Source organism: Schistocerca piceifrons, chromosome 2 (assembly GCF_021461385.2).
Source record: "Schistocerca piceifrons isolate TAMUIC-IGC-003096 chromosome 2, iqSchPice1.1, whole genome shotgun sequence".
In the NCBI taxonomy this organism is placed as follows: domain Eukaryota; kingdom Metazoa; phylum Arthropoda; class Insecta; order Orthoptera; family Acrididae; genus Schistocerca; species Schistocerca piceifrons.
Window position 1 is genome coordinate 76,706,340 of NC_060139.1, and position 16,602 is coordinate 76,722,941.

General features: G+C 40.5%; 1 protein-coding gene across 1 annotated transcript in view; it reads left to right on the top strand.

Annotated features, from left to right (window-relative positions):
• The window catches only part of LOC124777496 (serpin B3-like), a 61,860-nt gene that overhangs the window by 23,335 nt on the left and 21,923 nt on the right, over window positions 1-16,602 (top strand). The window contains exon 4 of the mRNA XM_047252939.1: window positions 16,257-16,464. Within this exon, the coding sequence (XP_047108895.1) occupies window positions 16,257-16,464 (208 nt within the window). The remainder of the gene's footprint in view (window positions 1-16,256; window positions 16,465-16,602) is intronic.

Here is a 16,602-nt window from a genome sequence, read left to right on the forward strand (position 1 = left end):
TTGGACTTCTAATTTTACAGAGTAAGTGAAATTATTTGCTCCTACAAAATACGACTATACACAGAGTATGCGAAAGAAGTTTCTCCTCTTCGACCAGCAGAGTGCTATATGTCTCTAGAGGACTGAAGCGTTCCTAATCATGAAAAAGTACAGGTCATCCCCGTTTTCAAGAAGGATCATCGAACAGACACATAAAGCTATAGACCTGTGTCTTTTGTATCTGTCTACAATAGGATCTTGGAACGTGTTTTGTGGCTGCTTGCTAGGACATTTCTGGAAACGGAACGTCTCTTCTGCAGGAAAAAAAAAAAAACAGTTACGAAAACAAAGATCATGTGAAACCCAACTCGTTCGTTTAGCCCACAAGACCGAGAAAGCGACAGACGCAGGCGCCCAGGTGAATGCCTTGGACTTTGATTTCGTTAAGGCATTCGATATGGTTCCGCACTGCCGCCTAATCAACGAACTGCGAGCCTGCGGAAGACTAACTCCTGTGATTCGACTAAAGAGTCTCTAGCAAAAAGAAAACAGGATGTCATTCTGATCAAGGAGAAGTCTTCAGGCATAAAAGTAACTTCGGGCGTGACCCGCGAGAGTGTTCCTGGACCATTTCTTTCCACAATGTGTACAAATGGCCAGGTAGAAAATGTCGAAAGCGTCAAGAGGCGTTTCGCGGATGACGCTGTTTGCAAAAAAGTAGCAACGCTAGAAGGTTGTGGCAAAATGCAGGAAGATCTTCAGAGGATCCATTTTTGCTGTAGCGAGTGGCCACTGGCCCTGAACATAAATAAATATAACGTTTTGCGAGTACGTTGAAGGACCGTTTGTCCTATGATTACACAACTGCGGAACAATCAGTAGAAGCCGTTATTTCCATAAAAAAGTACACGTACGGAGCGATCTGGAGTGGAACAACTATATAAAATTAATCACGAGTAAGGGAGGTGCCAGACTGACATTAGTGAAACAATCCTCAGGAAATGTAGTCCATTAACAGAGGAAGTAGCGAACGAAACAATAATTCGACCAGTATTTGAGTACTGCTCTGTCAGTATGGAATCCGTACCAGGTAGGACTGACAGAGGCAAGAAGAGGAGCAAGTTCCGTTACAGGTTCATTTAATAAGAGCGAAAAAGTCACAAAGATGCTCAGCCAACTCCATTTACAGACACTGTGAGAGAGAAGTTGTGCATCACAGCATGGTCTAATGTTAAAGTTCCGAAAGCGCATATCCTTAGAAGAGTCAACTAATCTGTTGCTTCCTCTTACTTACACTATGTGATCAAAAGTATCCGGACACCTGGCTGAAAATGACTTACAAGTTCGTGGCGCCCTCCAACGGCAATTCTGCAATTCAGTATGGTGTTGGCCCCCCTTAGCCCTTGATGACGGCTTCACTCTCTCAGGCATACGTTCAGTCACATGCTGGAAGGTTTCTTGGGAAATGGCAGCCCTTTCTTCACGGAATGCTAACTGGGGATAGGTATCGATTTCGGCTGGTGAGGCCTGGCACGAAGGCGGCGTTCCAAAACATCCCAAAGGTGTTCTATAGGATTCAGGTCAGGACTCTGTGCAGGCCAGTCCATTACAGGGATGTTATTGTCGTGTAGCCACCACAGGCCGTGCGTTACGAACAGGTGCTCGATCGTGTTGAAAGGCGCAATCGCCGTCCCCGAATTGCACTTCAACACTGGGAAGGAAGAAGGTGTTTAAAACATCAATGTAGGCCTGTGCTGTGATAGTGCCACGCAAAACAACAAGGAGTGCGGGCCCCCTCCATGAAAAACGCGACCACACCATAACACCACCGCCTCCGAATTTTACTGGTGGCGCTACACACGCTGGTAGATGACGTTCGCCATACCCACACCCTGCCATCGGATCGCCACATTGTGTACCGTGATTCGTCACTCCACACAACGTTTTTCCACTGTTCAAGTCGTCCAATGTTTTCGCTCCATAAACCGTGCGAGACGTTGTTTGGCATTTACCGGCGTGATATGTGGCTTATGAGCAGTGGCTCGACCATGAAGTCCAAGATTTCTCACCTCGCGCCTGTCTTCGTACTTGCAGAGGATCCTGATGCAGTTTGGAATTCCTGTGTGATGGTCTGGATTGATGTCTGCCTATTACACATTACGACCCTCTTTAAATGTCGGCGGCACTGTCAGTCAACTAACGGACTCGGCCTTTACGGTTTAGTGCGGTACGTGTCCCTCCACGTTTCCACTTCACTACCACATCGGAAACAGTGGACCTAGGGATGCTTAGGAATGTGGAAATCTCGCGTACAGATATATGACACAAGTGACACCCAATCACCTGGCCACGTTCGAAGTCCGGAGCGCCCCATTCTGCTCTCTCACGATGTCTGATGACTACTGAGGTCGCTGATATGGTGTTCCTGGCACAATGAACCTAATATTAAAAACGTATGTTTTGGGGGTGTCCGGATACTTTTGATCACATATTGTATATCTCACGAATAGATAAAATTAAGATTCGAGTCCACACGAAGACTTACCAGCAATCGTTCTTCCCGCAGACCATATGCGCCTGGAAGAGGAGGAAGTGAAGCTGCTACACAAAGTACACATCGTAAAGTGGCTTGCGGAGGGTAGATGTAGAAGGGTACTGTGTTCTGACAAATACAGCACAGCCACTTAAAATGAGAGTGAAAATGTTTCAAAGGAAAAAATTGATCATTTTGTATCTTCTTCTTTTTCTTTAGCCTTTGTCTCTCCTGGTAGTAGCATTCCCTGCCCTTCTACATTTGCATCTACATGGATGATCTGCAAATCACATTTAAGTGCCTGGTAGAGTGTTCATCGAACCACCTACACAATTCTCTATAATTCCAATCTCGTACAGCGCGCGGAACACCTATATCTTTCCGTACGATCTCTGATTTCCCTTATTTTACCTTGGTGATCGTTTCTCCCTATGTAGGTCGGTGACAACAAAATATTTTCGCATTCGGAGGAGAAAGTTGGTGATTGGAATTTCGTGAGAAGATTCCGTCGCAACGAAAAACGCCTTTCTTTTAATGATGACCAACCCAAACCCTGTATCATTTCTGTGACACTCTCTCTCATATTTCGCGATAGTACAAAACGTGCTGCCCTTCTTTGAAATTTTCGACGTACTCCGTCAGTCCTATCTGGTAAGGATCCCACACCACGTAGCAGTATTCTAAAAGAGGACGGACAAGCGTAGTGTAGGCAGTCTCCTTAGTAGGTCTGTTACATTTTCTAAGTGTCCTGCCAATAAAACGCAGCTTTTGGTTAGCCTTCCCCACAACATTTTCTATGTGTTCCTTCCAGTTTAAGTTGTTCGTAATTGGAGTACCTATTTTGTTTTGTTATTCGATCGTGGGCCACGTCTAGATGAATATTTAGTGTCTTGATGCCGTTGGGCAGAGTTGGGCACGTTGCTGTCACGGCCTTCTCCTTGGTCTCTTTCCCATGATTTCCAGTCTGTACGCTGCCTTTGCAACAGCGTCGTTCTCTGCACGCTCACATTTCCACACCATCGGAGACTGGTGTCTCCCATTTTCTTCTGGATCAGTGCGACCGCAAAACATTCCCTGACACTTTCCTTCGAAGCGTGACGCAGTGGACTTATGCCACATGCCCACTTGAGCAAGTTCGTCTCCATGACTTCTCCAGTCGACGTTCTGCTCCTTTAGTAGCCAGTCAGCATTCGGTACCGTCAAGAGCGACAGGCGGATGACTGTCCGGTAGATGTTCCTTCATTGGACGCTCGCAGGTGTCTCTTGTTGTCATTCGCCACTTCATCTGGGCTGCCTGCATCCTTGTGTTGACCTCGTCCTTTAGTTGACCAGCGCTACCGATTGCAGAACCGAGATAAATTTTGTTAGTCTCGGTAGATCTTGGAAGAGCAGTTTAACTGAATGGACAGTGTCTTGAAAGGAGGATATAAGATGAACATCAAGAAAAGCAAAACGAGGATAATGGAATGTAGTGGAATTAAGTCGGGTCACGCTGCGGGAAGTAAATTAGGAAATGAGAAACTTAAAGTAGAGGATGAGTTTTGCTATTTGGGGAGGAAGATAACTGATGATGGTCGAAGTAGAGAGGATATAAAATGTAGACTGACAATGGCAAGGAAAGCGTTTCTGAGGACGAGAAATTTGTTAACATCGATTATAGATTTAAGTGTGAGGAAATCGTTTCTGAAAGTGTATGGAGTGTGAAGTGAAACGTGGACGATAAATAGTTTGGACAAGAAGAGAATAGAAGCTTTCGAAATATGGTGCTACAGGAGAATGCTGAAGATTAGATGGGTAGATCACATAACTAATGAGGAGGTATTGAATAGAATTGGTGAGAAGAGAAATTTGTGGCACAGGTTGACTGGAAGAAGGGATCGGTTGGTAGGACATGTTCTGAGACATCATGGGATCACCAATTTAGTATTGGCGGGCAGCGCGGAGGGTAAAAATCGTAGAGGGAGACCAAGAGATGAATACAAATACAGATTCGGAAGGGTGCAGTAGGTACTGGGAGATGATGAAGGTTGCACAGGATAGAGTAGCATTGAGAGCTGCATCAAACCAGTCTCTGGACTGAAGACCACAACAACAACAACAAGCAATTTAGGTAATGCACCTGTCATTAATACATGAATCATTTTGTTAAAATTCATAATTAAATGAAAACACTGATCTAAAACACTGAATGCACGAAATTTTCACCAGGGGTGTGTGATATATATCATGCTTTAGCCAAGTAGCCAGCAAGTGCAGCGAACTGCTAACGTCTTTTTCTGCCTAGTGGTGCTGAAATAAAATAGGAGAAATTCTGCTGACTGTGCCGTCTGACTATGATGTCAAAATTGTCGAAGTGCACCGAATTCTTGGAGTCCAGTGGAGAGTGAGTATTTTAATAGCTTGTTTCAGGCGAAATCCATATACACGGGATTATAATTATACATTCGCTACTTGAGCTAGTGGAGATGGAAAGCTATTTACGGCATTGGTAAACAACATCATAGAAATGATGTTCAGACTGTGAGCTGCAGGATTTACGTTGTTAGTACCGTTAGCGTCATGAGTTGCCGTTAGGTGTTGGTGCTGTTACGGCGACGTAGGGTTCAAACACAAGCATCAGTGTGCATTGCAGTTGCAGACAGTCGACACGGGACAGCACAAGATGAGCAGGGCTTTACATGTAACGCTGATTTATCATAACAACAGCAATAGTGCTGCTTGTCGTCGCGCGTATCGACGCGTTAAATGAATAATGAGAGGTCGTATTTCCACAAAGGCGTTGAAGAACATGATTTGGAAGTTAGAACTATCTAGCAATTTGGAAAGTGCTCCTGGAGGAGCCTGACGGCCAATCGTGCCGCAAATTGTTGAAGAAGATATTGTTGCCATGACTGAGAATGCTGGGCCCAATGTGCTGTCTCCAAACAGTGCACGAGCTGTGTCAGGACAACTGAACATTCCTTGGTCCACCGTTCGGAAAGCGCTGCGAACAATTATGAAATGATATCCGTAAAAAACCTCACATTACTCACCACTGTTGGCTAAGTGACGGGGTAGACTTTGCTCTTAAGATTCTTGCAAGGGTTGAATGTGGCGACATGTGGCCTTGGCCATTTTGTTGAATGATGAAGCACGCTTCACGCTCACTGGCGCAGTAAAAACAAGCCACCGCCAAAGAAAGTTCATGAAGTTCCCCTCCGTTGTCAATGCGTCACCGTGTGGTATAGTTTCATGGAAAACTTCAATATTCATGAATATGTAATTTGGTAAAAAACAAAGATACATGTCCAGTCAGTAAGGGGAAAAAATGGTTCATGAATATGTTCAAATGGTTCAAATGGCTCTGAGCACTATGGGACTTAACATCTGTGGTCACCAGTCCCATAGAACTTAGAACTACTTAAACCTAACTAATCTAAGGACATCACACACATCCATGCCCGAGGCAGGATTCGAACCTGCGACCGTAGCAGTCGCGCGGTTCCGGACTGAGCGCCTAGAACCGCTAGACCACCGTGGCCGGCTTATGAATATGTAATTTGGTAAAAAAGAAGATACATGTCCAGTCAGTAAGGGGAAAAAATGGTTCATGAATATGTTCAAATGGTTCAAATGGCTCTGAGCACTATGGGACTTAACATCTGTGGTCACCAGTCCCCTAGAACTTAGAACTACTTAAACCTAACCAATCTACGGACATCACACACATCCATGCCCGAGGCAGGATTCGAACCTGCGACCGTAGCAGTCACGCGGATCCGGACTGAGCGCCTAGAACCGCTAGACCACCGTGGCCGGCGCATGAATATGTAATTTGGTAAAAAAGAAGATACATGTCCAGTCAGTAAGGGGAAAAAATGGTTCATGAATATGTTCAAATGGTTCAAATGGCTCTGAGCACTATGGGACTTAACATCTGTGGTCACCAGTCCCATAGAACTTAGAACTACTTAAACCTAACTAATCTAAGGACATCACACACATCCATGCCCGAGGCAGGATTCGAACCTGCGACCGTAGCAATCGCGCGGTTCCGGACTGAGCGCCTAGAACCGCTAGACCACCGTGGCCGGCTCATGAATATGTAATTTGGTAAAAAAGAAGATACATGTCCAGTCAGTAAGGGGAAAAAATGGTTCATGAATATGTTCAAATGGTTCAAATGGCTCTGAGCACTATGGGACTTAACATCTGTGGTCACCAGTCCCCTAGAACTTAGAACTACTTAAACCTAACTAATCTAAGGACATCACACACATCCATGCCTGAGGCAGGATTCGAACCTGCGACCGTAGCAGTCGCGCGGTTCCGGACTGAGCGCCTAGAACCGCTAGACCACCGTGGCCGGCGCATGAATATGTAATTTGGTAAAAAAGAAGATACATGTCCAGTCAGTAAGGGGAAAAAATGGTTCATGAATATGTTCAAATGGTTCAAATGGCTCTGAGCACTATGGGACTTAACATCTGTGGTCACCAGTCCCATAGAACTTAGAACTACTTAAACCTAACTAATCTAAGGACATCACACACATCCATGCCCGAGGCAGGATTCGAACCTGCGACCGTAGCAGTCGCGCGGTTCCGGACTGAGCGCCTAGAACCGCTAGACCACCGTGGCCGGCTCATGAATATGTAATCTGATAAAAAAGAAAGATACATGTCCAGTCAGTAAGGGGAAAAAATGGTTCAAATGGCTCTGAGCACTATGGGACTCAACGTCCGAGGTCATCAGTCCCCTAGAACTTAGAACTACTTAAACCTAACTAACCTAAAGACATCACCCACATCCATGCCCGAGGCACGATTCGAACCTGCGACCGTAGCGGTCGTGCGGTTCCAGACTGAAGCGCCTAGAACCGCTAGACCATCGTGGCCGGCTCATGAATATGTAATTTGGTAAAAAAGAAGATACATGTCCAGTCAGTAAGGGGAAAAAATGGTTCATGAATATGTTCAAATGGCTCTGAGCACTATGGGACTTAACATCTGTCGTCACCAGTCCCCTAGAACTTAGAACCACTTAAACCTAACTAATCTAAGGACATCACACACATCCATGCCCGAGGCAGGATTCGAACCTGCGACCGTAGCAGTCGCCCGGTTCCGGACTTAGCGCCTAGAACCGCTAGACCACCGTGGCCGGATCATGAATATGTAATTTGGTAAAAAAGAAGATACATGTCCAGTCAGTAAGGGGAAAAAATGGTTCATGAATATGTTCAAATGGTTCAAATGGCTCTGAGCACTATGGGACTTAACATCTGTGGTCACCAGTCCCCTAGAACTTAGAACTACTTAAACCTAACTAATCTAAGGACATCACACACATCCATGCCCGAGGCAGGATTCGAACCTGCGACCGTAGCAGTCGCGCGGTTCCGGACTGAGCGCCTAGAACCGCTAGACCACCGTGGCCGGCGCATGAATATGTAATTTGGTAAAAAAGAAGATACATGTCCAGTCAGTAAGGGGAAAAAATGGTTCATGAATATGTTCAAATGGTTCAAATGGCTCTGAGCACTATGGGACTTAACATCTGTGGTCACCAGTCCCATAGAACTTAGAACTACTTAAACCTAACTAATCTAAGGACATCACACACATCCATGCCCGAGGCAGGATTCGAACCTGCGACCGTAGCAGTCGCGCGGTTCCGGACTGAGCGCCTAGAACCGCTAGACCACCGTGGCCGGCTCATGAATATGTAATCTGATAAAAAAGAAAGATACATGTCCAGTCAGTAAGGGGAAAAAATGGTTCAAATGGCTCTGAGCACTATGGGACTCAACGTCTGAGGTCATCAGTCCCCTAGAACTTAGAACTACTTAAACCTAACTAACCTAAAGACATCACCCACATCCATGCCCGAGGCACGATTCGAACCTGCGACCGTAGCGGTCGTGCGGTTCCAGACTGAAGCGCCTAGAACCGCTCGGCCACGCCTGCCGGCAGTCAGTAAGGACATCAGTATTTTTCTTTGATGGACTCCAGGCACTAAGAACACGCAGCGTAAACGGCACACTTTACTGTGATCCCTGCTCTAAGGGAGGGAGGTGCTTTGGACTCAACTGCTTTGATGCACGATGGGGGTCCACCTCGCACCGCTCATGAGGTCATTCGGCTACTCCGAAATATATCTGGAGAAAACCGAATCACTGACCGATTATTGAAAGCTGTGTGGCCACCATGATCACCAGATTTGAATCGGTGTGATTTCTGGCTGTGGGGTTACCTGAAGGATGGGTTTATCAACGTGATACGAACATGCGTTGCACATTGAAGATGAGCATAGTGTGGAAGGTGGTCAGCATCCCACCTGAGATGTTTCGGGTAGCAGCAAACAATCTTCATTGCAGTTCCAGGCTGTCGTGGGTGCACATGTTCGTCTTACTGAGCAACGTTTATATCCTGGAACGTAAAAATGGAACGCAAGTCTCATGAGGAAATTAAAATGTGTTTATTTAAATGGCTCATTCATTATTTCTCTTTCGCATGTCCTTACAAATGTATCCACAAAGTTTCATTGTTCTCCGATGACTCGTTTTTGATGGAGCCCCTCTCAAATACCGAAAGTTTGGTTACAACCCACTGCATTTCACGTATTTCCAAGAGTTTAAAATAATGTCCCACCAACCGTTTTCATAAGAGACGAGGCAGCTAACGTTTACGTGGACGCGGGCGAGAAATCCGAAATCCGACATCAAGAGAGACGAGCTGGTTAATGTGATTTTCGACCTCAGCTCTCCAGCGGCAGCTGTCAACTATATTTGACTCACAAATACCACTGTTTGTTTACGAGAATGAAGTACTGAACTAGGTCTATTAAAACGCGTATGCCAGTCATGCCTACACGATAGTCATGTTATTCCTTCTGTAATATACATAAATGAAAACTTCAGTATTCATGAACATGTAATATGATTAAAAAGGAAGATACATGTCCAGTCAGTAAGGACATCAGCTTACAAAGGTTCACAAAATCGGACAAACACACTGTAGACAGTGCTATTATATTTACGTAACATCAGATATTACGGAAATTATTTCTATTAGTTTGATACAAAAGTCCCACAACCTTTCTAAAACTCTAAGACGAAAAAAAGATCTGTATACTAGGGACGTGGATCCAAACCCAAACACAGTTTCACGTCTTCGTTCCCCACCAACTATGCTACACTGAACGTCTGTGACATGCGACCGTATCTTTTATGTTGCGATATTCTGAAGGCTTTAATCGGTGATCTGATACTAACTGAAATTTAATTCCAACAATTCGTAACAAGAACGACACGTTTTTATTGTATCTTCAGTGTGCCTTTGCCTTAAAACAACGTGTGTCGTAACAGGAACGTAACTTAACACGAAAATTCCTGAACGAGCATTTCGACGTTTCCCGTCATTTTATTAAAACAAATGCCCGCATCTCGTGGTCGTGCGGTAGCGTTCTCGCCTCCCACGCCCGGGTTCCCGGGTTCGATTCCCGGCGGGGTCAGGGATTTTCTCTGCCTCGTGGTGGCTGGGTGTTGTGTGATGTCCTTAGGTTAGTTAGGTTTAAGTAGTTCTAAGTTCTAGTGGACTGATGACCATAGATGTTAAGTCCCATAATGCTCAGAGCCATATTATAACAAATCGTACCAGTTTCGGTGCGTTCTTAAGAGATTCAGTCTGCTGGTGCTTAGAAACAGTATATGTTCATATGAGATAAATTATAACATAAAAGCAGCCAAATAAGGGCTGTAGCTGAACACGACAAATATAATATGGCGTCCCGGAATTTCTGATGGTAGCGTGAAGAGCAGTCTTGCTTCTTATTGGATTTGTCACTGCCGAACGTTGCCGAAATATCGCAGAACTTATTTTTTGTTTCAAATGACGAAATGGCTCCTCAACGTGAAACAGCAGGAAATTACGGAACAAGACTCGTAGAACGCGCCGTCAACTGTAGCTACCTTGTCCTGTGTGACGACAGCCTTAGGCGCTGTGAGTAAAATTTCAAGATGTGTCTCTATTGGTCTACTGAATGTCTAGTTCCAGTTAGATGATTCCATATTTTGCCTACTGTTTCGTAGTACAGTATGTTCTTGAAATCTGGCCTCAAAATTCCTACTAGTTTTACTGACCTGTATACGTTTTTACGACAGTCGTTGCACTTAATCTTAGGCCCACCCGATGGACTACCCGATCGACTAAATTTACAACTTTATATACTTTAATTGTGTTTTAGCGTAAAATGAAGAGGCTGTCTTACACGAGACCCTGTTCTTAACGTGATTTTCCGAAGCTTTTGAACTACTTTATCTGATGCATTTCCTCTACATTCTACGAGCATTGACGTAGGTTTCTACACTTGTTGTTCCTTATTTACGCAGTAGTACCTGCTCTCCATCTGTGCTCTGTTTTCGTTTGATGAAACATTTTAGTAACAACTTCAGCGTTATAACCAATTATTACCTCCTTCACTCCCTGTGATAAAATAAGGAAAGAATAATGTATTCATGATTTGTTTAATAGTTATTACTGATAGATGCATTCTAAATTACAATGTTTTAATTCCAAATTATTTATTTGTTCTACAAAATTTAAAGTGCACACATGTGTATTTAAAGTCTTAACCAGTAGAAAAAAATTTCGTAACACATATTAAAATTTTTGTTCATGGAATTTCAAAAGGCAGGTGTTTTTGATTACATGCAGATAACTATTTCTCATCCTGTATACGGTTCTTGTGCATGAAATACAATTTTTGTATCTAGATTTAGAGGTATTCTTCGCCTTTCTGCCTAGCCATGTCTCCAAAATAAAAGTAAGTGCCTCTGTGTGCAGAGTGTCGTTCCAATTGTAGCAAAAACTAAAACTAAACGACCAACACGAACGTGTGATACAGGTCTAGAGTTGGTAAAAACAGTTTATTAACTTTACGACGTGAGTACCCAAAATCTACATATCTGTACCTACAGACTGAAGATATTACAACGACTTGCTTAGGAATAGCTATATTTCATTTTTCCTAGCTTGTTCACTTACTGGTAGCTTGAGGTACCCATCAGTAAATGAACAGACTGCCATGATGAAGAACCTATTATGAGATGCATTCAGCTGGGTTTCCTGTAAATGGTGAATTTATGTCTATCCTCTTCGTTAGTGACATTTATGTCAAGGAAATTGATTAGCCCTTTACATTTACATTCAAAAGTAAGTTTTACTTCAAAGTGAATAACACTAAGCTTTAGAGCAATATCATTCATTTCATTAACAGTTCCTTTGAATTTTAAAATATTTTCGTCAACATACTGGTAATAGTTTATTTTCTTGGCTAACTCTGGGATTTCACGAAAACTTTCTGCTCTTTTTGGTTCATGAACGTTTCAGCCATGATACTGGAGAGAGCATTATCCATTGCTGAACCTTCTGGTTGGTTGTTAAGTTTATGGTAACATATGAAATAACTTTAGGCCAACCTTAGCTCTATCAGTTCTCATATAGAGACAGTTTCAGGTACTGGTAAACTGTTTTTAGTGAAATCGATGGTTTCGCTGGGTGCTATATTTGTATACAAGTTTACTTGGTGAAGTGCTGCAAGGAGTGCATCTACTGGTATTGAAATATGTTTGATGCTATCAGGAAAGTCATAGATCTTCTTTATACAGAAGTGCTCATTGAATTAATGTATACTTCTTAACTTACATGGCAGATATCTGTTAATTTGTTCTTTCTTTGCGATTAGTCCTCTTGTCCAGCTTGTCCTCTGTTTGTGTGACTAGAGTTTGCAGGTTCAACACGAGAAACCATTTCTTTTCAACATCTTGAGACAAATGTTTTTCAATCATTGTGGAGTTTCGCTGTAGGATCCTTATTTACTTGTTTTATTCCACTGTCTGTAAAAAATTTCTGTTTTAGATATGTAGTCATTTTCACTCATCATCACTATGGTGGTTCCTTTATTGCATTTTCTAACTAACACTTGATGCTGCTTTAATTTAATATTCAATCACTGTATTGTTATCTTATCAATATTTCAACTCCTAATTTATATTTGTAGTTATACTGTTTTAGTAAGTTTATTGGTGCGTGCATTTTTCTTATTTTTGAGCTACGGGTGATTTTTCCCAGTCGCTAGCACATTTCACCTCAGCTATAATTCTCTTTTTCTCTTTGTAAAATAATATGGGCTGTAGATTACATTTAAGTCCGTTTTAAACAAATAAAATCTCATTATTAACAAGTGTGATGTTTGTTAAATTGACAAATTTGTCATAGAACTTCTGAACATTTTGCAGTATGCCTTTTCCTTTACTTTTACATCTAAACAGATTTAAGTTTTTTTTCTGATGCCTCTCAGTAAGCCAAACTTTCTCACAATTTACATTACTGACAACAAAAAAACTATAATGTCGATAAAATCTTAAGTATCTTTAAATATCATATGTACAACTGACAACTAACTCTAACTATTTCTAACCTCAGCTTTGACGCAGGAAATCTCACATTGTTGATTCACTATTTGATCTGTTGGTTTCCTATCTTTTGTCTTAATTATTGCATATTTTTGGACCAATTTGCAAGCAAGTCATTTATTAGCACTTCTAATTTTTAAACACTGTGTTAATAATTCAAGAGTTAATTTCATAAAATCAATTTTTTTTTTCACTCTCAGACTTAGCACAATCTTAATAAAGTGTGACAAATTGTCAAGTTGGAGTCTTCAATAGTTTAAATTTTTTGAATTATATCTCACTGTGAACAGTTACACTTCATAACTTGTTGCAATAGAATTTAATGATCATTTTTAGACATCAGTATAACATTGTTTCTGTAGACAAAAATATTGAATGTGTATATTTTTAATTGAACTTTATAAGCAGATAACATAGATTGATGATGTGTAAAATAAAATTCTTGAAAGTGTATCTGTTTAGTCATGGATAAGGAGAGTTTAAATTATTTAACCTATTGACTTACTAATGTTTTCCTCCATAGTCGATTCTATAATTACTATTTAAATTTACGGAAATCAATATATTTTTACGCACCTTTCTTTAAATTATATAACTTTTTCGATAGGAATTCTTTATAAATCTTACCTTACCATTTATTGAAGCGATGAGTAGTGAAAATAAACTGCTTCACGAGTTTTTGTTGGTGTGCTACAATCGAAAAAATACAAGTATGTGCAACGCCACCAGATGTTTCTCACACTCACACTGTATATAACTTTTCTTCTTTCTTACTTTTCACACTACAGGATGTTTTCTTGATGGGATTTTTTTAGGGATAAACCTAACAAAACCTGAAAACTTTTACTTATAACTCACAAAATATCGAAAGAAATCGAGTGTAACATCGCTACATAAATCGGTTTTCAGCTTTCTAATGGTATACAACATGTCATGGCATCTATTAGCAGAAAAGAACAAACACTAAAATGAAGCTACAGCTGCTCAGTCCCTCTGCCAGCTGGCAGTGTAATAACAGACATGAAACCTGCGACTGGCTGTGAGCCAGCAGTATAAGCCAGTGAGTTAAAAAGAAAGTAAAAGCTGTAAAGTAAAGGAAATTTACGCGACCATTCCGTAACATCCAGAATTTTGATTAACCCACTATGCGTAATACACATTGATGTGTCGTGGGTGATGGGCAGGGGAGTGAGAGGGGGAAAGCACAGATATTGGTTAGTATTACAATAAAACAAGGAAATATATAAAAGACATAATAGGATTAATGTAGAACTAAGAACCAATTTAAATGATGCATGAGAAACCCTGTTAAAATCCACACATAAATTGAAATACTGATGTACAATATCTACTCTTCAGTTTAAGCTAAACCTAAGACAAAATAAATGAAGTTGCAAATTTAGTGTACCAGGTCTGTATGAGATTTAATGCAAGTACTATGACAAAATGTGTATGGATCAGACTGATGAAACGTTGGAGACCCATTTTAAAGAACATACTGGACTACAAAATAAGACAACATCTGAAGATCATCTAAATGAAACATCTTGAAATTTTACAAACAGCACCTAAGGGACGTTATTTCAACATCTTGGGAGAATTTCAAATATATAGGCATTGTCTGATGCTACGATGTAAACTACACATCTCCTGTTTTACTTCAAGAATTCGATGTACTTTAAGAATTTCGATGAGATACTCAGACAGCCAAGTCAATGGAAACTCTCTGATTCTGCTACTACTATACCAGGCTGAACAAGATCTTATAAGGTCGCTGCACTTGTGGGTCAGTGGCAGCATGGCCACAGGCAGACTGAGCCCACTGTACACACACGTAACATACCTCAGACATACTATGGTGAGAACTGTGTGCACTCAGTTTTCAGGTGGGGTGTTGTAATTTAATTACGAATTTCAACAAGATGGTTCATATATAAACATTTGGTGCATTACAGAAATTGCTTCTGAGTTTCAAATAATTCTCTGGCATTTTTAGACAGTTCATTGTTATACTTCAATACCACACATAATCTGTGCTTTTGCTCTCTCCCTCCAACCTTTCTCCCTACTCATCCGTCATCCGTGATGCATGGGTTTTTATGATTCATAGTGGGTTTAATAAAATACTAGATGCTATAGAATGTTTACACAAGTACTTTTCAGCTGTGACTACTACCCTTTTAAATAATTTTTGCTTTTTACAAGTCATGATGAATCAAGTACCATATTAGGAATTTTAGATATTGTCAGTCTATGTTATCAGTTTATTGCAGTAAATTAGAAAACCAAAATTTTAAACACTTTGAATCACATTGTTTACAGAGATAGTGATTATTAAAGTTTAATTTAATTTTCAGATATGATGACAAACATTAAATGTGATTGAGACTGGTTATCAAACATAGGTTCTTGCAAATCAGAGTGTCATAACAATTTTTTTAAATATAGTAATTCATTATGTCAAGTCACATACTACTCTTAAGACTTAACATGCCAAGTTTCACTATTTGATGTAATTAATTCATGAATATATTTGTCATTACATATTACAATTTCTGGTGCATACCATGATGAAGCTGTTAGTAGATTAATTTCATCTGAACTCGCAGACAGTTGTCAAAACCAAAACTGGTAATGTTAGGACTGAGTTATTATGTAAACATATAAATGGTCGCATACTTCAACTTGATAGTATCTCCATTTTTAAAAAACAATGGTTCATTTCTTATGGGTAGCCCATAAGTAAGATCTAAGTGGTTGCAGTATTGCTAAGACAATATTTTCTAACCATTAAGTGTAGCTATTAAGTTTAAAATAGCTGAGTATATTTATTCACTAAAAAACGAAGCAGTTTGGATGAAAAACAGAATACTCTAATGGGTAACAAATAATTTCGTCTCCAAAAGGTAAATAAAATATTAAACTGGTTACCTTGCAAGTGGCAGAAGTTAATGTAGTCAATGTAAGTGAAACTTAAGAAAAAGTATACTGCACTAATATTACGCCAAGATAATTAATATACAGTATGGAAGAAAATAACTTGGTACACTACCTCCTGATTGTGGCTGTGTTTTATTTATTTATTGTAAACTTAGTGTTCTGTGGTGTAAAGGTTCATAGGATTTAAAGAAAGATCAGAGTGCTTCGACATGATCAAGAAAAGATTAACACTGGAATTTTCATTACTGTCTATTATTATGACTGATACCACATATGTATTGTGAAAAATAAATATAAAATCAATTTTAATATCTTACCTTTTAAGTCTATTTCTTTTCCATATTTCAGGAAAGTAAAGACATAGCGCTTAACATTGCTAACAGAATATTCATGAAAAATGGTTATAACATTAAGGAAGAATTCAATAATTCTGCCATTAGATTCAAGGCTGGAACAGAAGAAGTAGATTTTTCACAAGAAGAGCAAGCACGGAAAACAATAAATGACTGGATGGAATATAAGACAAATCAGAAGATAAAAAACATAATCCCTTCTGGTAAGCAATTTTCCTCATTAAATTACAATTCGTATAAGCACTACTCAAGAAAATGTTCAGCATTTCTCCTCTGTAAATGAGTATCTTTTTCAGCTTGTCGCAATAACTGTACTAGAATAGTTACCAAGATGTATTCCT